Below are 23,113 nucleotides of genomic sequence, written 5' to 3'. Positions count from 1 at the left end.
CCAAAGTTCTCTTATCTGTAAAATGGATTTTAAAATAGCCCCTACCTGCAGTTCCCATCCTGGTGCAGCGGTAATGAATCCGACTAGGAACGATGAGGTTGCGGGTTCAATCCCTGGCCTCCCTCAGTGGGTTAAGGTTCCAGCGTTGCTGTGAGCTATGGTGTAGGTCGCAGACATGGCTCTGATCTGGCGTTGCTGTGGCTGTGGTGTAGGCCAGCAGCTGTAGCTCCGATTGGACCCCTAGCCTTGGAACCTCCATGTGCGGCGGGTGCAGCCCTCAAAGGACAAAAGACAAAAAAAAAAAATAGTTCCTACCTTACAGAATCCTTTGGAGAACGAAAGGAATGCTTAGATGTGCAACTGGCATAGAGAACATACCATAGAAGTGTTTGCACTTTTTTGCTTGGGGTCTTTACCCATGAGTTAAATGAAGAACATTTCATTATTTATTTATTTGCATTGCTTTCATTATTAGTGAGGTTGAGAATTTTCACACGTGCTTCATGTCTATTTGTACTTCCCATTTTGTGGACCACCTAATTATATTCTTGCCCATTTTTCAGTTGGGGGGGATGCTTGCCTTTTATAGTATATTGAGCACATTGTCCCTATAGCTTTCATATATATTAACTTTTTTCCCCCTTTTTGATGGGCCACACTTGCAGCATATGGAAGTTACCAGGCTAGGGGTCGAATCAGAGTTGCAGCTTCCGCCCTTCACCACAGCCCAGTAATGTGGGATCTGAGCCACATTTGGGACCCACACCACAGCTCATGGCAACTGAGTGGGGCCAGGGATCAAACCTGCAACCTCATGGATACTAGTCGGGTTCATTACCACTGAGCCACGGGAAGTCACTATATATATTACTTTTTTAAAACCCAGATTTTGGGGTGTTCCCACTATGGTACAGTGAGTTAAGAATACAACTGCAGGGGAGTTCCTATTGTGGCTCAATGGGTTAAGGACCTGACATAGTGTCCATGAGTATGTGTGTTTGATCCCTGGCCTTGCTCAGTGGGTTAAGGATCGGGCATTACTACAAGGTGCAGCATAGGTCACAGATGTGGCCCGGATACCATGTTGCTGTGGCTGTGGCATAGGCCAGCAGCTGCAGCTCTAGTTTGACTCCTAGCCTGGGACCCTCGGGTCGCTGCTTCAGGAAATGGGTATCATTTCAGCCATGGCGGTTTGCCTTCCAGGCAATACTTACATCATTAGTAATAGGACAATGTCATGAATCCTGTTACGATAAGAAGGGCACATTACATTTCTGGCATTTTTTTTTATCTTCTTAGGGCCACACCCATGGCATATGGAGATTCCCAGGCTAGGGGTCAAATCAGAGCTGTAGCCGCTGGCCTAGGTCACAGCCACAGCAACATTGGATCCAAGCCGAGTCTGCAACCTATACCACAGCTCATGGCAACACTGGATCCCTAACCCACTAAGCAAGGCCAGGGATCGAACTTGAGTCCTCGTGGACACTAATCAGATTCATTTCCACTGAGCCACAACGGGAACTGCCACATTTGTGGCTTTCTTGCCCATAACCCATAACCTCAGCCTAATCGTGAGAAATCATCAGACAAGCCCAAACTGAAGGATATTCTACAAAATAACTGAACCGTAGTTTTCAAAAATGTAAGGTCAGAGTTCCCTAGAGGCTCAATGGTTTAAGGATCCCACGTTGCCACTGCTGTTGCTCGGTCACTGTAGTGGTGAGGGTTCAGTCCCTGGCCTGGGAACTTCTATTTGCCAGGGGCGCCACACCAGTCAAAAAAAAAAAAAATGAAGGTCATGAAAGACAAAGAAGGGAGTTCCCGCCCTGGCACGGTGGGTTAAGAATCTGAATGTAGCAGTTCAAGTTGCTTCAGAGGTGTGGGTTCAATCTCAGGCTCAGTTCGCTGCTGCAGCTCCAGGAACTTCCATATGCCACCGGTGCGGCAAAGAAGAAATATGTGTTTAGGGACTCTCTGTACTGTTTTAAAAAACATTTTTTTTGGAGTTCCTGTCGTGGTGAAGTGGTTAACGAATCTGACTAGTGAACCATGAGGTTTCGGGTTCCATCACTGGCCTTGCTCAGTGGGTTAAGGATCCAGCATTGCCGTGAGCTGTGGTGTAGGTTGCAGACGTGGCTCTGATCTGGCGTTGCTGTGGCTGTGGCATAGGCTGGCGCTTACAGCTCCTAGAAAAGACAAAAAAACAAAACTTTTTTTTTTTTGTCTTTTGTCCTTTTAGGGCCGCACCTGCGGCATATGGAGGTTCCCAGGCTAGGGGTCCAGCTGTAAGCCACAGCTACAGCAATGCGGGATTCAAGCCTGCCTCTTCGCATGGATACTAATCGGTTTCCTTAACGCTGCCACCACGGGAACTCCTCTTTTTTCTTCCTTCCTCTCTTCCTTTTTCTTTCTTTCTTTCTATACCTCTTTTTGCTTTACAGCCGCACTTGGAGCATATGCAAGTTCCCAGGGTAGGGGTCTAATCAGAGCTGCAGCTGCCGGCTTAGGCCACAGCCACAGCAACGCCAGGTCCGAGCTGCATCTGCGACCTACACCACAGCTCACGGCCACTGCCGGATCCTTAATCCACTGAGCAGGTCCAGGGATCAAACCCTCATCCTCATGTATACTAGTGGGATTCTTAACCTGCTGAGCAACAACCGGAACTCCCAGGGTTGTTGGTTTTTTTTTTTTTTCTTTTCTTTTGTTAATAACTTATTTCACGTACCCTTCCCACATCAGTGGGACACAGTAACGTGCGCACAGTAGGCGTTGAGACCCCTACACGAAGGAACTGGCAAGAATAAACTCAGCTTCTACTGCACCTCAAGAACTACATTTCCCTCTATGCTTGGCGTCGGGCGTTCCTGTGAGGTGAAAAGAGCGGCAATTACTTCCTATGGCCCCTATCCTCTTTTGCCTTCCTGTGCCGCAGTGTTTCATAGGAAAGGTAGTTCTAGCAATCGTGGTCAGGTCCGCGGCAAAGTGAGAGCAAACTAAACTTCCCAGCAGGCAGTGCGCCGACCTGGGAAGCGGAGCAAGATGGCGGACGCCAAAGATGGTGTTTTGCGGCCGGCGGGATCCTCCACCGCCCCAGTTTCATTCAGCTTCAGTCGGACGTCCAACCGGAAACGCTTGGCAGGAGACGCGGCTCCGGAGGAGAAGGATTTCTTGAAGACCGTTGAAGGGAGGGAGCTGCAGAGGTGAAGCGCTGGGTCTTTCATTCCTTGGAAACCGGTGCAGTGGGTGCCTGCGGGAGGTTGGAATCTGAGTTGATTGTGTTGGTGACAGCGGCATGGAAAGCCTGAGGCAGAGCCTGAGGGAATTCGTGGAGGCGTGGAGGCGTGAAGGCGGGAGTTAGTAGCAGATGTGGGGAAGTAGGATCTGTTGGCCGTGGGGTTCGAGAGGAGAGGATGTATTCCTGAGAGCGAGTGTCTTTAGGACTTGGGGGCCCTGAGCAACTTACGTTCTAAAAGAAGGAAAGGAGGGGAGAACGACAGGACCCCTAATGTCCCAGTTGAGGCGGCGGGGCTTCTCCGATATGCGGAACAGGATGGTGGGGCAGATTCAGATTGAGGGAGACCATCATCAGCTTAATTCAGAAAAGAGAATTGTGAGGGAGGTGGAATCAACCCTCCACGAGGCTAGTGTGGAGTGTGGAGCTGGGGAGAGGGTCTGGGCTGAAGATGATGATTTGCAGGTCATTGTGGAAGCCATGGAAATGGGCCTTAGGATGAACAGAATGTCCAGAACTGAGTGCTGGTCCCTGGAAGGCACTGATATTTAAGAGTTGGGAGTGGGGGAAAGAATCCAAAGAAGGCACCACCAAAGGTTTTAACAGGAGAGCCAGAAGGGAGAAGGTCTATGGGGCTAGGGGGTGAGTTCGGCTCTTCTGTTTCCTCTGAATGAAGGGGTGTGGCTCAGAACCCACTGATCATGCTCCTCTCCCAACTCTACTCCTCTGTGTCCACATCAGTGTGAAGCCTTCAGAAGCCCCCACGGAGCTTGTCATCCCTTTGATCAAGAATGGCCACCGCAGGCAGCCAACCACCCAGGCCCCTGGGCCATCCACACTTCCTGAGGTCTTGGCGGATGGGATGCTGTCCCAGGCTGTGAAGGAGATCATCGAGGGTGAGCGATTCCGCCTTTGCCTTCTCCTCCTGAAGGAAGAAGGGGAGGGAAATGGAAGGATAGGGTGGGACCTCATTGCTCCCTCCCATTCTTCCTCAGAATCCAAGAAGTCCCTGGAGGAGAGAGAGAATGCGGGTGTCGACCCCACGCTCGCTATCCCCATGATCCAGAAAGGATGCACCCCAGCGCATCCTGGGCAAGGGGCAGACAGCGAACCCCGGGCTGAGACAGTGAGCTGGCCCCTCGACTCCCTCCTTCCCCAGTCTCTCATTGCCCTGTCTGCCAGGCTCGCCTCCCTGCCCCCAGCAGGAAAAGTCTGTGTGTGTGTACAAGAGGCCTGCCTCTCCCTTCCTCCTTCCATCCTTTTTGGAAGCATTAACAGATGAATCCAGATACTCAGGTTTGAAAAAGGACTTGGATCCTGGGATTATATCTAAAGGAGATGAGGAGCAGAGGGAACAGGAAATGTAAAGATGCTGAGGGTGGACTCCGCCTGAAGTGTTTGAGGGACGCCAAGGAGACCAAAGGAGCTGGAGTGGAATGAGTGAGGGGGGTAGGGTAGCAGAGGAGGTCAGAAGTGGGCCATGGGGAGGACTTCCGCTTTAACTCTTGAGTGGGATGCAAGCCATGGGAGGGCTCTGGAGCAGAGAAGGGACAAGGCTTGCGGTTTGACCGTCTCTCTCGCTGCTGTGAATAGAGCAGCCTAGTTAGCGGAGGTGGGGGCAAGGAGACCAGCAGTCCAGGCTAGAGGTGACGGAGACTCAGGCCAGAGTGGTAGGAGTGAGGCCAGGAAGGACAAGGTAGGGTTTAGAGAGAGAGGGAAGAGCACGGTGAGTGCTCTTAATGGCAGCAATGACCCGGACAGTAGCCTGGTGGCAGGCAATCCACCATGCGTGTCCATCAGGGACAACGTGTGATGTGTCTGGAGGGCATATCAAGACTCAAGGGAATGGTGATGGCAGGTAACAGCAGGAGAGGTGAGCAGTATGTCCACAGAAGTTGCCAAGTCTGTCTTTCTTCCCATGGACCCTACTCGTCACCTCTTCATTCATCATTTTTCTGCCATGCTTCTTTGGGTCCTAGCTCTCCTACAGCCCCAGAGCACCTTCTCTTTCGATTGAACTGTGCTCATCAGCCTCAGACATCCTCTGGTTCCTTTCATTAAAAAAAAAAAAAAAAGAAGACCTTCATTCTCAAAGCTGTTCCAGCTTTGGCCTCCTTTCTCTAATTTTCCCTTCTTAGAGCCTTCCACATCTCAACTGATCACAGTTTCGTCCGTCCCTCCTCTCACTTCGTCCAAAACCGTTAGAGTCACCCTTGACTTCCTGCATTATTTCCGTACCTCATATACAATCTTATTGGCAAAACCCTGCCATCTCCCTTTTCAAAATACATCAAGAACCTGACCCCTTCTCACCATCACCCCTACCACCACTTTGGTCTGAGCCACCTGCTCATCCAGACTGTTGCAGTCGCTTCCTCACTGGTCCCCTTGTGGCTGCCACCCTACTGGGGCTCCCACCCAGCTCTCCTGATGAATCTCTTACTACCCCTCTCTGCCTCCACATCTGTTTCAGTCAGATTGACTTTTCCTGATCCTCTTCACACATAGCAGATCTTGACCTGCCTCAGGGCCTTTGCTCTTACTGCTCTTTCTGGAGTGATCACATCGTATGCTCCGGGCTCCCTCTGTCATCTCCTTCTGGTTTCAGCTCAAATATCAACTCAGTGACACTCCCATCTCTATCCCTCTGCATCCCCTTAATGTGCTAAATTTTTTTCATGTGACTTAGCATGTTTTATATATTTCATTTATTGTGTCTCCACTAGAACATAAGCCATACAAGGGAAGGCGTTTCATCTTTTTTTTCACCGTGTTATCCTTGGCACCTAGAACAGTAGCTGGCGCAGAATAGGGGCTTTATAACTATTTTCCCAGGGACTGAACAGGGAGAAGTAAAATGAGGGATGGCAAGAAGAAATCAGAAGTCAACCTTTGAGCTAACTGGAAAAGATGCCTCGAGGGTCACCCAGTGAGTGATAGCAAGTACACTTCAGAGGGCCCACTGTAAGCCAATCCTGACTGTCCTTCCTCTGCCTAAACCCATAGGTGCCGGAGGAGGCTGATTACGAGGCAGTCCCTGTGGAGGCCTATGGGCTGGCCATGCTGCGGGGCATGGGCTGGAAACCCGGCGAGGGCATTGGCCGCACCTTCAATCAGTGAGTTCTAGGGTAGGGGCAGGGGGACAACAGACAGGAACAGACCCCCATGGTTACCGCCCACCCAGAACCATCCAGGCAGGGAGAGGGTACATGACCAACCTAAGTATTTCAGCAGCCCCCTTCCACTACTGTTTCAACCTCCTATTTGCCCTTCAGAACTCCTCAATGAGGAATTCCCACTGTGGTGCAATGGGATCAGTGGCTTCTTGGGAGCGCTGGGACATGGATTCAATCTCCAGCCAGGCACAGTGGGTGGGAGACCCACTATTGCTGCAGCTGTGGTGTGGGTCGAGACTGCAGCTGGGATCTGATCCCTGGCCCAGGTGCCCTATATGCCATGGGCTGGCCAAAAAGGGAAAGAAAAGGAACCCCCCCCCCCATAATAAGATGCCATTATCTAAAGATTGCCTCTCTGGGGAGTTCCTGCTGTAGCTCAGCAGTAATGAACCTGACTAGTAGCCGTGAGGATGCAGATTTGATCCCTGGCCTTGCTCAGTGGGTTAAGGCTTCAGCATTGCCGTGAGCTGTGGTGTAGGTCACAGACGCAGCTCGGATCCTGTGTTGCTGTGGCTGTGGTGTAGGCCGGCAGCTGTAGCTCTGATTTGACCCCTAGCCTGGGAACTTCCATATGCCGCAGGTGTGTCCTTTAAAAAAAAAATTAAAATTAATAAAGAAAGAAAGATTGCCTCTCTGGGCATCAGCTTTCTCATCTGAAAAATGGGGATAATAACAGGACTGGAGTGCCTGGGTCTGTTGTTAGAGTTAAGTGAAATTATATATGTAAAGCAGTTAGGGTAGGCCCTGGGCCCAGATAAGCATCGACTAAACATTTGCTATTATCATTATCACATGGACTTAGGACCCCTTCTCAGCAGTTGTAAACCCCAAAGAGTTCTGAAAAACAAACTTTTTTTTTTTCATAGAACATTTGGCAGCCAAAGGTGACCTGGATTGACAGTTGAGCATTTTATGCTCTACTCCTGCTTGGTGTGAATAACCATGTGATTTTCCCTGTAGAAACATTACTGTATTTGGTTATTGGGATCTGCCACAGATTCCTCTGTAGCTACTTTGTAATAGCATGTTTTTAGGTTGAACCAAATGAAATTGCCATTTCTGTAGGTCAGGAATAGTCCTAATGTGAGATTAGGAAGGATGTTCTTTTCTTTTTAAATCTTTCTAGGGCTGCGCCTGTGGCATATGGAGGTTCCCAGTCTTGGGGTCGAATCGGAGTTATAGCTGCTGGCCAGCTAGGATCCGAACCACATCTGCGACCTACACCACAGCTCACAGAAATGCGGGATCCTTAACCCAACTGAGCGAGGCCAGGGATCGAACCTGTGTCCTCATGGATGCTCGTCGGATTTCGTTTCTGCTGAGCCAAGACAGGAACTCCAGGAAGGATGTTCTTGAACATGCTGATAGGGTGGGACTTGGGCAGTGGTCGAGGGTAGGGGTGGGAAACAGGGCATTGAAGACTGATGCATCTCCCCCTCCAACAAGCCCATATTCTGTGCTCCCTGCAGAGTGGTGAAGCCCCGTGTCAACTCACTGAGGCCCAAGGGGTTAGGGCTGGGTGCCAACCTGACTGAGGTCCAGGCCCTGGCCCCCTCCAGCCCCCACCGCCTGCCAAGGCCAGATGAGGAACGAGAGAAAGATAAGGAAGACCAGCCTCGAGGACTGGTGCCTGGAGGAGCTGTGGTGGTTCTTTCTGGCCCTCATCGAGGCCTTTATGGAAAGGTAAAGAACCTGCGTTCCCACTGTGGCTCAGCAGGTTAAGAACCGGACATAGTGTCCGTGACGATGGGGGTGCAATCGCAGCCTCACTCAGTGGGTCAAAGATCCAGCATTGCCCCACGCTGCAGTGTAGGTCACAGACGTGGCTCGGATCTGGCGTGGCTGTGGCTGTGGCAAAGGCCGGCAGCTACAGCTCCAATTGGACCCCTAGCCTGGGAACTTCCATATGCCGCGGGTGGGGCATTAAAAAGAAAAAAGGTAAGGAACCAAGATGTGCGTGGAGCCCAAGACAGGCAGAGGAAAGACTTTTGTGACCATCAGCGGGAGGAAGAATTGGGTTTAGGGTAGAAAGGCCGGAAGTCCTTGTCTTTCAGGCCTGCCTGATCCTCCTCCTCACTCAGTTACTCAGGACTGCTCGCTGGGCCATTCTGAGCCTCAGTTTCTAGCTAAAACGGAGAGGGAGTTTCCATCGTGGCGCAGTGGAAACGAATCCAACTGGGAACCATGAGGAACCATGAGGTTGCGGGTTCAATCCCTGGCCTTGCTCAGTGGGGTCAGGATCCGGCATTGCTGTGGCTGTGGTGTAGGCCGGCAGCTACAGCTCCCGTTAGACCCCTAGGCTAGGAACCTCCATATGCCACGGGTGTGGCCCTAAAAAGACAAAAAAGACAAAACAAACAAACAAAGAAAAACAGTCAATTGCTAACTAAAACGGAGAGAATGCCATCCATCACAAGTCCCTGAGGATTAGCTACTTAAAATATATCCACGCTTCACGGTCTGCTGGGGGAGACACAGGGGTCAGGCCTCTTGGAGGTTAAGGGTAGACAGCTTGGTCCTAGGAACGTGGGCCAAGACCACTCAACCCCTGCCTCGCTTCTCTCCCGCAACACTTTAGATAGAAGGCCTTGATCCTGACAATGTTCGGGCCATGGTCCGCCTGGCTGTGGGGAGCCGCATGGTGACTGTTAGTGAGTACTGCCTGCGGCCTGTCTCCCAGCAGGAGTTTGACAAGAACTCCTTGGATCTTGGTGAGTGAGCCTCTTACTCAGTGGGGCGGGGGAGCTGGAGAAGCCTTCCGGCAGTGGGGGAGTGGTAAGGCCTGTCTTGGGGGTGGAGATGATATCTGCAGAGGGCCCAGGGACAGTGGTCTCCTGAGCAAGGGTGAGAGATCCGAGGTCAGAGATCATCAGCCCAGAGATCCGAGGTGAGACTGAACACAGTGGCTTATTCAATGTGATTGAAGAGAGAGGTTGATCTAGTAACCCTGGGTCTTTAGCCTCTTTCTTTCTTTCTTTTTTTTTTTTCCCCTTAGCTTCTTTCTGAGGAGGAAGGAACAGGTGTGGAAACCAATTCCTACCCTTGGGAGGTCTTTGTCTCTTTGGGGTGGTGAACCTCTCTTTTGCTGGAGATTGAGAGCATCTAGGACTAGGGCCCAGCGGGCAGGAAGGCATTCCAGGCCTGGCGGCAGGGTGGGTCAGCTGGGCACATTGGGAGAGGGGTGCCGAACAGCTCTCCAGGACTCCCTCTTCCACTCCCAGCAGGTGGCTCAGAGACGCGCTTTCAGGCTTAGCTGGGGTGGTTGAGGAAAGCTTCCCGAAAGACGCGGGGACTGTTCAGAGGAAGGGGAGAGCATTGTGATAACCCAGGCGAAGGCTTTGGGGTGAGAGAGGGCACTTTGGCTGGAAGCTGAGGCGTGGCCTAGAAGGACAGCGAGGGAGACACACGAGGCTCTTTCCTGGTTCTCCTCCCACACCCCTTTGAACAGGCCAGGTGAGCCAAACTTCCCCGGAGCGGCAGAACGGAACAGCTTCCTCCTGGAAGGCCCTGCGGGATCAGGACCTCCACGTCCGGCGGGAGGACTCAGAGAGGAAGCGGAAACACCTTCCAGACCGGTGGGACCCTGCGTATCTCGGGTGGGAGCCGGGGGCAGGGCTATGGGGAGGCTCCAGCAGTCAGAGAAGGCTTCCAGGGCAAGGCAAGGCAGATGTCTGGAAGGAACTAGCAACGGCATCATGGGTGGGTTTCATAGCATCGGCAAAGGTGGGGCAACTGGAACATCCGTGCCTCTGGTGGAGAGCTAAGTCTGGTGTTGGCCCCTCCCCACAGACCAGATGGGCCTGCAGCCAAGAGTGAGAAAGCAGCCCCCAGGAGCCAGCACTGGCTGCACAGGGACCTGCGCGTGCGGTTTGTGGACAAGCAGCACAAGGGTGGCCAGTATTACAATACCAAGGTGGGAGCCCCGCACCTGCGTCTGCTTCCTCCTCCAGGGACTCGGCCCCCTTAGCTGTCTGACTTCCTCATGTATCCCCGACCCTCTCCCCAGATGACAATTGAAGATGTCCTGAGCCCAGATACCTGTGTGTGTCGGACAGATGAGGGCCAGGTCCTAGAAGGTGAGTTTTAGGGATGGCCATTGGGTCATTATCATCCTGGAGGCTGATTCAGAGGGCCATCTTAGGCAAGCGTGGCCCTGGCAAAGGCTGGGAGGTTGGGCAGAGTTTGTTTTGTTTTGTTTTGGTCTTTTTAGGGCCGCACCTGTGGTATATGGAGCTTCCAGGCTAGGGGTCAAATTGGACCTATAGCTGCCAGCCTACATCACAGCCACAGCAACACGGGAACCGAGCTGCGTCTGTGCCCTACGCCACAGCTCGTGGCAATGCTGCATCCCCAACTCACTGAGCGAGGCCAGGGATTGAACCCGAGTCCTCATGGATACTAGTCGGGTTTGTTAACCACTGAGCCACAACGGGAACTGCCACAGTTCGTTTTTGTTTTTTTTTTTTTTTTTTTTTTTTTGCAAGCCTCAGCATCCTCTAACACAACCCTAGATGCTTCTGTGATGGTGACTATCTGAGCCCCACTTTCCCCGTCGGTAATATTAACATGGAGATAACCTGTTTCTCCCTCTTGTGCCGGTGCCTTGTCGGGAAATGTCTTGGGCTCCCCGTGCAGGGCAGGTCATACAATGTGCCCTCAATAAATGGTGTCTGTGATCACCCCCAACCATCATCATCAGAGATAAATTCTCCCTTTATTAGAACTATTGCCAGAATCTGCTCCTTAGGTTTTGTCACCTGTGAAATGAATGTGGGAGACTCCTATCTGTCGACAGGTACAGAGCGGCTCCAGGGAATACAGGAAAGGCCCTTCTTTTTTTGGTTTTTTTTTTTTTTTTTTTTTTTTGGCTTTTTCTAGGGCCACTCTCACACCATATGGAGGTTCCAAGGCTAGGGGTCCAATCGGAGCAGTTGCTGCTGGCCAACGCCACAGCAACGCGGGATCCGAGCTTCGTCTGCAACCCACACAACAGCTCACGGCAACACCGGATCCTTCACCCACTGAGCAGGGCCAGGGATCGAACCCGCAACCTCACGGTTCCTAGTTGGATTCGTTAACCACTGTGCCACAACGGGAACTCCAAGAAAGGCCCTTCTGACAGGACCTTGGCTGGGCTGGCCCTTGCTGTGGGCTTCACTCCCCTCTCCTTGTCTGCAGGCCTGAGGGAAGACATGCTGGAGACCCTGGTCCCCAAGGTCGAGGGCCACCGGGTGATGGTGGTGCTGGGGCCACGGGCTGGAAGGGTGAGTCCCAGACCGGGGAATGGGGGTGGGGGTGTGCACGCAATGTCCCAGAGTCTGGGTTGGCCTTGCTGACCCCACCTGCCCCGACCCTAGGTGGGCCGTCTGCTGGAACGGGACAGAGAGCGGAGCCGGGCGCTGGTGCAGCTGCGGAGAGAAAATCAGGTGGTGGAGCTTCACTATGATGCCATCTGCCAGTATGTGGGCCCCAGCGACTCGGATGAAGACTGACCTGTGGACACACTCCCATCTGCTGGCTCTTACCAACCCCGTACAGTGTGAAAAGCCAGCTTTCGCGAAGGTGGGGAGGTCATGATTCAGCCCTCCACTTTCAGTGCAGCCCTGGGGCAGGGACAGGGCACAGCTGGATGGACCAGAAGGGAGACTAGAAACAAACCCAGTGTTTACCATAAGTTAGTATGTATATAATAAAAAAACAACTCAAAGACTTGGTAAAATGAACAGATCGAAAGTGGTATACTGAGCTATGAATGGAGATGTTAGCACCACTTTGCAGAGCAGCCAGGAATCCCAGGGTCCCCGTTTGTCCCAAAAGTCCCAAAACTTTGGTTTGAAGGTAAAAATGTTTTGTCTTGTCTCGGGTGGAATTTCTCTGGTTGCTCCAGGTAACTGGATTCTCAAAAAGGTTATTGTCAACCTTTGTCAGAGATTCCTTTTCCCTGTTAAATGGCCTAAGATACAAAATCAACAAGGGAAGAAAAAAAAAAATCAAAGGAAGGCAGAGCTTTAGGCACAGCTGTTTCTAAATCATCCTCAATCACTAAATCAATGACGTAATTAGTGGTATTTAAGCTAGATCTAGTTTCTGGTATAAGGTCCTCATGCTTCAGAACACAGGCCAGTGGTGGAGAAATTTTTTCTTTCTTTCACTTTTTGAGTCCATATTTGCTGCATATTGATGTTCCCAGGCTAAGGATCAAATCAGAGCTATAGCTGCCAGCCACAGCCACAGCCTTGTGGGATCCAAGTTGTGTCTCCTACCTACACCACAGCACACGGCAACGTCGGATTTTAACCCACTGAGCAAGGCCAGGGATCAAACCCGAGTCATCATGGATACTAGTTGGCTTTTTTTTTTTTTTTTTTTTGTCTTTTTGTCTTTTTGCCTTTTCTTGAGCCACTCCCGCAGCATATGGAGGTTCCCAGGCTAGGGGTCGAATCAGAGCTGTAGCCACCAGCCTACACCAGATTTGTTAACCACTGTGCCTAGTCGGGTTCTTAACTTGCTGAGCCACAACAGAAACTCCTTTTATTTATTTTGAGAATTTGAATGAATGCTTGCCCCTGGAGCAGGATAACAAAGGTAAGCTACTGTCCCTGCCAAGCAGAGGCCAACTGCCATTGTGAGCCAAAATGAGTAGGTATGGAAAGACACCGAGTTAGCCAGATCAATGGCCGTGTGCCCAGTAGGGTAAGGGATGATTAGAAAAACTTCCAGGAGTTCCCGTCGTGGCTCAGTGGTTAACAAATCCGACTAGGAACCATGAGGTTGCAGGTTTGATCCCTGGCCTTGCTCCGTGGATTAAGGATCTGGTGTTGCCATGAGTTGTGGTGTAGGTCACAGACGTGGCTCGGATTTGGCGTTGCTGTGGCCGTGGTGTAGGCCGGCAGCTGTAGCTCCGACTGGACCCCTAGCCTGGGAACCTCCATGTGCCATGGAAGCGGCCCAAGAAATGGCAAAAAAGACAAGAAAATAAAAAATAGAAAACCTGGAGTTCCCGTCGTGGCGCAGTGGTTAACGAATCCGACTAGGAACCATGAGGTTGCGGGTTCGGTCCCTGCCTTTGTTCAGTGGGTTAAGGATCCGGCGTTGCCGTGAGCTGTGGTGTAGGTCGCAGACGCGGCTCGGATCCCGCGTTGCTGTGGCTCTGGCGTAGGCCGGTGACTACAGCTCCGGTTCGACTCCTAGCCTGGGAACCTCCATATGCCGCAGGAGCGGCCCAAGAAATAGCAAAAAGACAAAAAAAAAAAAAAAAAAAAAAAATAGAAAACCTTCCAGTATAGTAACCTCAATAGGAAGGATGCTTGCAGAGACTGATTTACTTTTTTTTATCATCCCTAATTTATTCCAGAACTCATCTGTTTTCAAGATGAGCCAAACAGGAGTTCTCTGGTGGCTCAGCAGTTTAAGGATCCAGCATTGTCACTGCTGTGGCTCTGGTCGCTGCTGCTGGCCCTGGAACTTCCATATGCCATAGGCGTGGCCAAAGGAAAAAAAAAGATTAGCCAGATAGGGTTGTTAAGTCAGATACTGGAGGATGAACCCCCAACCCCAGTTCCTCCAGTTCTGGAATCATCATTCTGATTGCAGACTGAGTTGTATTTTTTTCTTCTTTTTTGGCTGCCTCTTGGCATATGGAGCTCCCAGGCCAGGGATCAGATCCAAGCTGCAATTGCGAACTAAGCCGCAGTTGTGGCAATGTTGAATCCTTAACCCACTGTGCCAGGTGGGGGATCCAACCTGCAACCCAGCACTCCCAGGATGTCATTGATCCCATTGTGCCACAGTGGGAACTCTGAGCTGTATTTTTTCTTTTTCTTTTTCTTTTTTTTTTTTTTTTTTTTTTGTCTTTTTTCTAGAGCTGCACTCCTGGCATATGGAGGTTCCCAGGCTAGGGGGTCCAGTTGGAGCTACGCCACAGCCACAGCAACGCCAGATCCGAGCCACGTCTGCGACCTACACCACAGCTCACGGCAACGCCGGATCCTTAACCCACTGAGCAAGGCCAGGGACCAAACCCGCAACCTCATGGTTCCTAGTCAGATTTGTTTCTGCCGCGCCATCACGGAAACTCCCGAGTTGTATTTTTAATCTTAGGAAGGATTGGACATTGTAGAGGTTCTCAATTTGGCAGGTCCAGGAGTCAGTTTCTTAACGCTCTTCTGTGCTTCACCCAGTCAAGAGGGTCTCCTCCTTTCTCCAAGTCATAATAAATCTGTCTTGGTAATGCCAGTCTGGTTTGAGAAGGATGTAAAACTCCCCAGGGAATGGCTCTGGTGCCCAGCACCTGCCCTGCAACATGGCATCACTTGGCAGTTTCAGACAATCCCCCTATCTTCTCCGTGTGCCATGACACTTGAAAGAGCTCTTTCATCAGATTCCAGGAGTTAATGTTTCTCCAGGAGCCGCCTTAGGAAATAGGACCTGAAGTTCTTTGTCTTTTTTTTTTTTTTTTTTTTTTTTTTTTTTTGCTATTTCTTGGGCCGCCCCTGTGGCATATGGAGATTCCCAGGCTAGGGGTCCAGTCGGAGCTGTAGCCACCAGCCTACACCAGAGCCACAGCAACGCGGGATCCGAGCCGCGTCTGCGACCTACACCACAGCTCACGGCAATGCCGGATCGTTAACCCACTGAGCAAGGTCAGGGACCGAACCCGCAACCTTATGGTTCCTAGTCGGATTCGTTAACCACTGCGCCACAACGGGAACTCCTGAAGTTCTTGAATATGGCCCTGCATCGGGAACACCTAGCCCTCAACAGAGCACCTAGTCCCCCAGGGCAGGTCATCAGGGCTTTTTGTGCTTCCCTAGAGAGGATGCCCTCACCCCTGATCCCTCAGCTTGAGGACAGGGCTCCTTGCATTCCAGGAAGCGTAGACACTATCAGGAAGATTTCCCAATCTGCCACTTGTTTGTTGTGCACAAAGACTTGGTTTTACAGACCTTCAGAGTCTGTGCAGTTTCCTTGGCTGCTGCGCTTGCTGCCAAGGTGGTCCCTTGGGCAGCAGTTACTGCAGCAACAGCTTCGTGAGCCTGTGAATTCTCCACAGACCCCTCACCGGCTGGGCGGGGGCGGTGACCTGTACAAGTTGTCCTGTCGAACTTCTTCCACATCAAAGGAACTGAGCAAGATGGGGGTGAAAAAGCATCTGCCTCTTCTGCCAACTCTCCAGAAGCATCCCTGGCAGGGCACTACCCCTGTGAAAAGACTTTCCAGACACTGAGCCAGGAATGTGTGGCTGCAGACCAGAAGCAGTTTCTTTGCCGTTCAGAGAAAAGTGAATTATTTAGGTGATTGGGATTATAGCATTGGGCTGAACTTGGTGGCAGATAAATACAGGTAGGCTTTCTTTCTTTCTGTCTTTCTTTTTCTTTCTTTCTTCCTTCCTTCCTTCCTTCTAGGGCTGCATCCATGGCATATGGAAGTTCCCAGGCTAGAGGTCTAAACGGAGCTGTAGCTGCCTGCCTACACCACAGCCACAGCAACACCTGATCAGAGCCGAGTCTGTGACCTGCACCACAGCACATGGCAGCACCAGATCCTTAACCCACTAGGTGAGGCCAAGGTCCGAACCCGCATCCTCATGGGTACTAGTCAGATTCATAACCTGCCGAGCCACAACGGGAACTCCTGCCCCTCATTTCTTTTCAACTTCTTTTTTTTTTTTTCTTTTTGGCCACACCTGCAGCATGTGGATGTTCCTGGGCCAGGGATCGAACTTGGGCTGCTACGATGACAGTGCTCGATCCTTTACCGATAGGCTACCAGAGAACTCCAGGCTCTCCCCATCGGATGTTGCTTCCTCAGCCAGGGATTGCTTCCCCTCCGCTGGGACCTCTTAACCTCTATGTTTAAGGTAGCATGGAGGAAAGCTACGCACAGTGGACTGTGTCTTCACACCATTTCATTCAACAGGCATCTATTGAATGCCTACTGTATGCCACATACCGCTCTGCATGCTGGCATACAGTAAAGGGTAACTCGTTCGACAAATATTGAGTCCCTGCTCTATGCCAGCCATGATTCTAGCTACTGGAGATAAAACCATGGACAAAACAAAGCTCCTTGCCCTTGTGGAGCTGACACTCCAGTGGGGCTGAGAGACAATGAGCATAAGAAATAAATTATGTGGGATGTTAGAAGGTGCTAATAACCATGGTGGTGGGGGGAGTATAGCAGGGTAAAGGGGATCCAAATTGGGCAAGTGACAGTATTCATAGGATGGCCAGGGGAGTTCCCGTTGTGGTGCAGTGGAAACGAATCCAACTAGGAACCATGAGGTTGCAGGTTCGATCCCTGGCCTTGCTCAGTCCGTGAGCTGTGGTGTAGGTTGCAAACGCAGCTCGGATCCTGTGTTGCTGTGGCTCTGGTGTAGGCCAGCAGCTGTAGCTCTGATTAGACCCCTAGCCTGGGAACCTTCATATGCTAGGAGTGCGGCCCTAAAAAGACAAAAAAAAAAAAAAGGGATGGCCAGGGAAGGCTTTACTAGAAAGGTGACATTTGAGTAACGATGAGAAGGACAGGAGTTTCCTTGTGGCTCAGTGGTAATGAACCTGACTATCCATGAGAACGCAAGTTTGATCCCTGGCCTCGCTCAGTGAGTTAAGGATTCGGCATAGTAGGAGTGTAGGTCACAGACCCGGCTTGGATCCTGCGTTGCTGTGGCTGTGGTGTAGGCCGGCAGCTGTAGTTCCATTTCAACCCCTAGCCTGGGAATTTCCATATGCTGCAGGTGTGGCCCTAAAAAGCAAAAAAAAAAAAAAAAACCCAAAACAAGAGGAGTTCCTGTCATAGCTCAGTGGGTTAAGGACCTGACCTTGTCTCTGTGAGGATTCGGGTTGATCCCTGGCTTTCGCTCATTAAGGAGCCGGTGTTAAGGGTTCGGCATTGCTGCAAGCTGAGGTGTAGGTTGCAGATGCGACTCAAATCCAGTGTTGCCATGGCTCTGGCGACGCCTGCAACTGCAGTTCTAATTTGACCCCTGGCCTAGGAACTTGCATATGCCTCAGGTGTGTCCCTAAAAAGAAAGAAAGAAAAACAGCAAGACAACAATGAGAAACAATTACACACCTATGAGAATGGCAAAACCCCAACACACTGACATCACCACATGCTGGTAAGGACGTGGAGTGATAGGAACTCTCATTCATTGCTGATGGGAATGCAAAACGGTACAGCCACTTTGGAAGACAGTCTGGCCATTTTTTGTAAAACTAAACATACTCTTATCATATGATCTGGCAATCACACTCCTTAGTATTTACTCGAAGGAGCTGAAAAGTTATGTTCACACAAAAATCTGCACATGGATGTCTATAGCAGCTTTATTCATAATTGCTAAATCTTGAAAACAACCATGATGATCCTTCGGTAGATGAATGGATAAATAAACTGCGGTACACCCATTATAGAATATTATTCAGTGCTGAAAAGAAATGAGCTATTGGAGTTCCTGCCCTGGCTCAGCGGGTTAAGACACACATTTAGGTCTTTGGCCCATTTTGAATTAATTTTTGGAAGTGGTGGGAGGTATGGATCCAGGCTCATCCTTTTTTATTCTTATTGCTATAATTAATTTCTTTCTTTTCTTTTGTCTTTTTTTTTTTTTTTTTTTTTTTTTTTTTGTCTTTTTAGGGCCGCACCCACGACATATGGAGGTTCCCAGGCTAGGGGCGGAATTGGAGCTACAACTGCTGGCCACAGCCACAGCCACAGCAATGACGGATCTGAGCCACGTCTGCAATGTACACCACAGCTCACAACGCCAGGTCCTTAACCCATTGAGCAAGGCCAGGGATCGAACCTGCAACCTCATGGTTCCTAGTCAAATTTGTTTCCACTGCTCCACAATGGGAATTCCCATTTCTCCTTTTTTTTTTCCTATTTTTTCTTTTTATTTATCTATTTATCTTTATGGCTGCACCTGTGGCATATGGCAGTTCCCAGTCTAAGTGTCGAATCAGGATTGCAGCTGCCAGCCTACACCACAGCCACAGCAACACTGGATTCAAGCTGCATCTGCAACCTATACTTCAGCTTGCAGCAACTCCGGATCCTTAACCCACTGAACAAGCCAAGCATCCGGCCCACATCCTCATGGACACTGTGTCAGGTTCTTAACCCACTGAGCCAAAATGGGAACTCCTAGGCTCATTCTTTTGGGTATGGGTATCCAACTGTCCCAGCACTGTTTGTTGAAAAGGCTATCCTACTTCCACTGCATTGCTTTGTGCCTTTTTTCAAAAATCAGTTATGCACCACAATGGAAAGAAAAAACCAGTTGTCCACATAATTTTGAATTGATTTCTGGACTCTACTCTTCTATTGATATATTTGTCTATATACCAATATCATGCTGTATTAATAATAAGCTTTACAATGATTCTTAAAATCAGTTATGTTTAGCCCTGCAGTTTTGTTATTCTTTTGGAGAGTTGCTTTGGCTACTCTAGGTTTTTTACATTTCCATATGAATTTTATTTTTATTTTTGCTTTTTAGGGCCGCACCCGTGGCATATGGAAGTTCCCAGCCTAGAGGTCGAATTAGTGCTGCAGCTGCCGGCCTACACCACAGCCAAGCAATGCAGGATCTATGCTGCCTCTGTGACCTACACCACAGCTCATGGCAATGCCGGATCCTTGACCCACTGAGTGAGGCCAGGGATCGAAGCCGAATCCTCATGAATACAAATTGGATTCGTTTCTGCTGTGCCACAACGGGAACTCCTCCATATGTATTTTATTTTGTTTTTGGTCTTTTTGCCTTTTCTAGGGCGGCTCCTGCGGCATATGGAGGTTCCCAGGCTAGGGGTCTAATCGGAGCTGTAGCCGTGGGCCTACACCAGAGCCACAGCAACGCGGGATCCCAGTGGCAATCTGAGACCCACACCACAGCTCACAGCAACTCTGGATCCCTAACCCACTGAGCAAGGCCATAGATCGAACCCAAAACCTCATGGTTCCTAGTCAGATTCGTTTCCACTGTACCACAACCGGAACTCCCCCATGTGAATTTTAGAATCGGTCAGTTCCTACTACAAAAGAGCCTACTGGGATTGAATCACATCTACAGATCTATTTGGGAAGAATTAACATGTTAATTACATTTAGCCTTCCAACCCATGAACAAGGTCCATTTATATATGTCTCCATTAATTTCTGTCAGCAGTTTTTATAGCCTTCAGTGTATAAATTTTACACTGAAAAAAAGATAATTCTCTTGTCAGATTTCTAAGTATTTCGTTTTTCTTTATATTATTGTACATATTATTTTTAAATGATTTTTATCTTTTCCATTATAGCTGGTTTACAGTGTCATATTATCATTTAAATTTAAAATTTCCAATTGTTTATTGCTAATGTTTAGAAATATTTATTTGGGGTTTTTTGTTTTTTTATTTGTTTGTTTGCTTTTTTAGAGCCCAACCTATGGCATATGGAAGTTCCCAGGCTAGGGGTTGAATTGGAGCTGCAGCTGCTGACCTACACCACAGCCCATGGGTGTGCTGGATCCTTAACCCACTGAGTGGGGCCAAGAATCAAACCTGCATCCTTACAGGTACTGGTCTGTTTCGTTACTGCTGAGCCACGATGAGAACTCCCTACAGTTGATTTTTGGACATTGATCATATGTCCTGCAACCCTGCTAAACTAATTGTATTACCTTTTAAATTATTTATTTATTTATTTATACATTTTAGGGCCGCACTCTCGGCATATGGCAGTTCCCAGGCTAGGGGTTGAATCGGAGTTACAGCTGCTGGCCCACGCCAGAGGCACAGCAACATGGGGGATCCCAGCCACTTCTATGACCTACACCACAGTTCACAACACCAGATCCTTAACCCACTGAGCAAGGCCAGGGATCGAACCTGCATCCTCGTGGATACTAGTCAGGTTCATTTCCTCTGCGCCACAATGGAGACTCCCAAACTTGCTAAACTGACACTAGTTTTATTAGCTTTTTTATAGATTCCATTGGGTTTTCTACTAGATAATTATGTTTCTGTTTCCAATCTGAATACCTTTTTTTTTCTCACCTTTTATGCACTGACTAGAATCTTCAGTACAATATGAAATAGCAGTAGAGAGAGTAGATATCTGTCTTGGTTTTAGGGATTGCCACCAAGTACAATGTTGGCTGTAGGTTGCTTTTTTCACTCTCTCTCCAACACACTTGTAATTTATTAAACAATCATTTACTATCAAGCAGGTTCGACACAGGCTAATCATAAACCTGTTTGTAAATTTGGCAACATCCAAGCTTCCTGTCCTTCTAGGGACTCTGGCCATACCTTGAATCAAGGGTTCCCTTGAGGAGGTTGAGCCAATACTCCAGAGTTCCTGTTGTGGTTCAGCGGTAATGAACCTGACTAGTATCCATGAGGACAAGGGTTCGATCCCTGGCATCGCTTAGTGGGTTAAGGATCTGGCGTTGTCATGAGCTGTAGTGTAGGCTGGCAGCTGCAGCTCTGATTGGACCCCTAGCCTGGAACTTCTATGTGCTGGAGGTGCAGCCCTGAAAAGCAAAAAACAATACTCCAGGGGCAGAGTTCTGTCATGTTGTCGTATCAGGCAACCAGTGATTCTCAAAGTGTGGATCCTAGATCACTAGCAGCAGCAGCAGCACCTGGAAACAGGGTAGAAATGCAAATTCTCAGGCCCTTCCTAGACCTAACATATTTGACATTCAGGGTTGGGAACCAGCACTCTGTTATAATGAACCTCCCAGGGGCTTATGATGTAAGCACCAGTTATGAAGCGCTCTTCATGGAGTTCCCTTCATGGCTCAGCGGAAACGAATCTGACTAGTATCCCTGAGGATGCAGGTTGAATCCCTGGCCTTACTCAGTGGGTTAAGGATCCAGCATCACCGTAAGCTGTGGTGTAGATCACAGATGCAACTTGGATCTGGCGTTTCTGAGGCTCTGATTTGACCCCTAGCCTGGGGACCTCCAAGTGCTGCGGGTGCAGCCCTAAAAAAGCCAAAAAATAAAAATAAAATAAATAACTGCTCTTCAAAAGAAAATAGCAGGAGTTCCCGTCGTGGCGCAGTGGTTAACGAATCCGACTAGGAACCATGAGGTTGCGGGTTCGGTCCCTGCCCTTGCTCAGTGGGTTAACAATCTGGCGTTGCCGTGAGCTGTGGTGTAGGTCGCAGACGCGGCTCGGATCCCGCGTTGCTGTGGCTCTGGCGTAGGCTGGTGGCTACAGCTCCGATTAGACCCCTAGCCTGGGAAACTCCATATGCCGCAGAGCGGCCCAAGAAATAGCAAAAAAAAAGACAAAAAAAAAAAAAAAGAAAAGAAAATAGCGGAGGTGGGTCTGTTTCAGGGTCAAACTTTGGGCCTTGTCTCTAAGGACAAAGGCCATAGTCACAACTAGACTTTCATCCCTGTTAATGCAAAATGAAGAGGGCTTTTAACATTATAATGTTTAGCCAATCACCCTCTCCGTGCTTTTTTTGTTTTTTTTTTGGTTTGAGGAGCTTTTTATTTATTTTTTAATCTTAGTGTGGTAAGAACACTCACCATGAGATCTATGCTCTGAACAAATTTTTAAAATTTTTATTTCTTTTTTGTCTTTTTGTCTTTTTAGGGCCGCCCCCATGGCATATGGAGGTTCCCAGGCTAGGGGTTGAGTCAGAGCTGTGGCCGCCGGCCTACACCACAGCCCCAGCAACGCGGGATCCGAGCCATGTCTGCGACCCACACCACAGCTCACAGCAACACTGGACCCTTGACCCACTGAGCAAGGCCAGGGATCGAGCCCGCATCCTCAGGACACTATGTCAGGTTCTTAACCCACTGAGCCACACAGGAACTCCCATCTTAACCATCTTTAAGTGTAGACTTCAGTGTCATTAAGAACAGTGTCATTAAGAACATCACAACCATCCATCTCCACACCTCTTTTAATCTTGTAAAACTGAAATTCTGTAGCCACTGAACAATTACTCTCCCTTTGTTCCTATTCCCAGCCCTTGGCAACTATCTATTTCTTCTTGAGTTAGATTTGGCGATTTGTGTCTTTCAAAGAACTTGTACATTTTAACGAAGTTGTGGGATTTATTGGCATAAATTTCTTCATAATATTCCTTTATCCTTTTTAGTATCTGCAGAATCTGTAGTGATATTACCTCTCTCATTTCTCATATTGGTAAGTTGTATCTTCTCCCTTTTTTTTCCTTCTTTCTCTCTCTTTTTTTTAGGGTCACACACATGGCATATGGAAGTTCCCAGGCTAGGGGTCAAATCAGAGCTGTAGCTGCTAGCCTACACCACAGCTCACAGCAACACAGAATCCTTAACCCACTGAGAAAGGCCAGGGATCGAACCTGCGTCCTCATGGTTACTAGTCAGATTCATTTCCACTGAGCCACGACAGGAATCTTCTCTCTCTTTTTACCTCCCTTTTTGGCCACACCCGTGGCATGCAGAAGTTCCTGGGCCAGGCATCGAACCCATTCAACAGCAGAGACCTGAGCTGCTGCAGTGACAATACCAGGTCCTTAACCCACTGAGCCACGAGGGAACTCCTCCCATTTTTTTCTTATAAATCTTCATGTTTATGAGTTTTGTTAATCTCAATTAGCCAGTATTTTGTTTCATTAATTTTCTCCATTGGTTTTCTGTTTTCATTGATTTACACATTGATCTTTATATTTCCTTTCTTCTGCTTACCTTAGGTTTACCTT

At 49.3% G+C, this 23,113-nt stretch overlaps 1 protein-coding gene across 4 annotated transcripts; it reads left to right on the top strand.

Annotated features, from left to right (window-relative positions):
• Positions 1–3,031: 3,031 nt before the first annotated feature.
• Positions 3,032–12,137, top strand: GPKOW (G-patch domain and KOW motifs). Of its 4 annotated transcripts, none has more exons than XM_021080011.2 (11): positions 3,032–3,206; positions 3,980–4,134; positions 4,234–4,364; positions 6,245–6,354; positions 7,884–8,097; positions 8,993–9,125; positions 9,863–9,989; positions 10,204–10,327; positions 10,421–10,490; positions 11,593–11,678; positions 11,772–12,137. In XM_021080011.2, exons 1-11 carry the CDS (start codon positions 3,046–3,048, stop codon positions 11,904–11,906), a joined length of 1,446 nt encoding a protein of 481 aa, XP_020935670.1. In that variant the 5' UTR covers positions 3,032–3,045; the 3' UTR covers positions 11,907–12,137. The 4 variants fall into 4 exon arrangements, with proteins under 4 accessions (XP_020935670.1, XP_084864015.1, XP_084864017.1 ...); XM_085007889.1 differs by having other exon boundaries at positions 9,863–10,010; XM_085007891.1 differs by lacking the exon at positions 4,234–4,364.
• Positions 12,138–23,113: the final 10,976 nt, after the last annotated feature.

The sequence above is a fragment of the Sus scrofa genome, chromosome X, assembly GCF_054392235.1.
Source record: "Sus scrofa isolate SSC_HxYL_T2T_F1_AM1 chromosome X, Sscrofa_HxYL_maternal_Yorkshire_Landrace_v2.0, whole genome shotgun sequence".
Lineage (NCBI taxonomy): Eukaryota > Metazoa > Chordata > Mammalia > Artiodactyla > Suidae > Sus > Sus scrofa.
This window is presented reverse-complemented; position numbering and strand designations above follow the sequence as displayed.

Coding starts and splice junctions, on each gene's coding strand:
- GPKOW (XM_085007889.1), top strand. CDS start 3,046: ATGGCGGACGCCAAAGATGGTGTTTTGCGGCCGGCGGGATCCTCCACC. Junction 6,355..7,883: donor ATTGGCCGCACCTTCAATCA/GTGAGTTCTAGG, acceptor TGCTCCCTGCAG/AGTGGTGAAGCCCCGTGTCA. Junction 11,679..11,771: donor TGGGGCCACGGGCTGGAAGG/GTGAGTCCCAGA, acceptor CCCCGACCCTAG/GTGGGCCGTCTGCTGGAACG.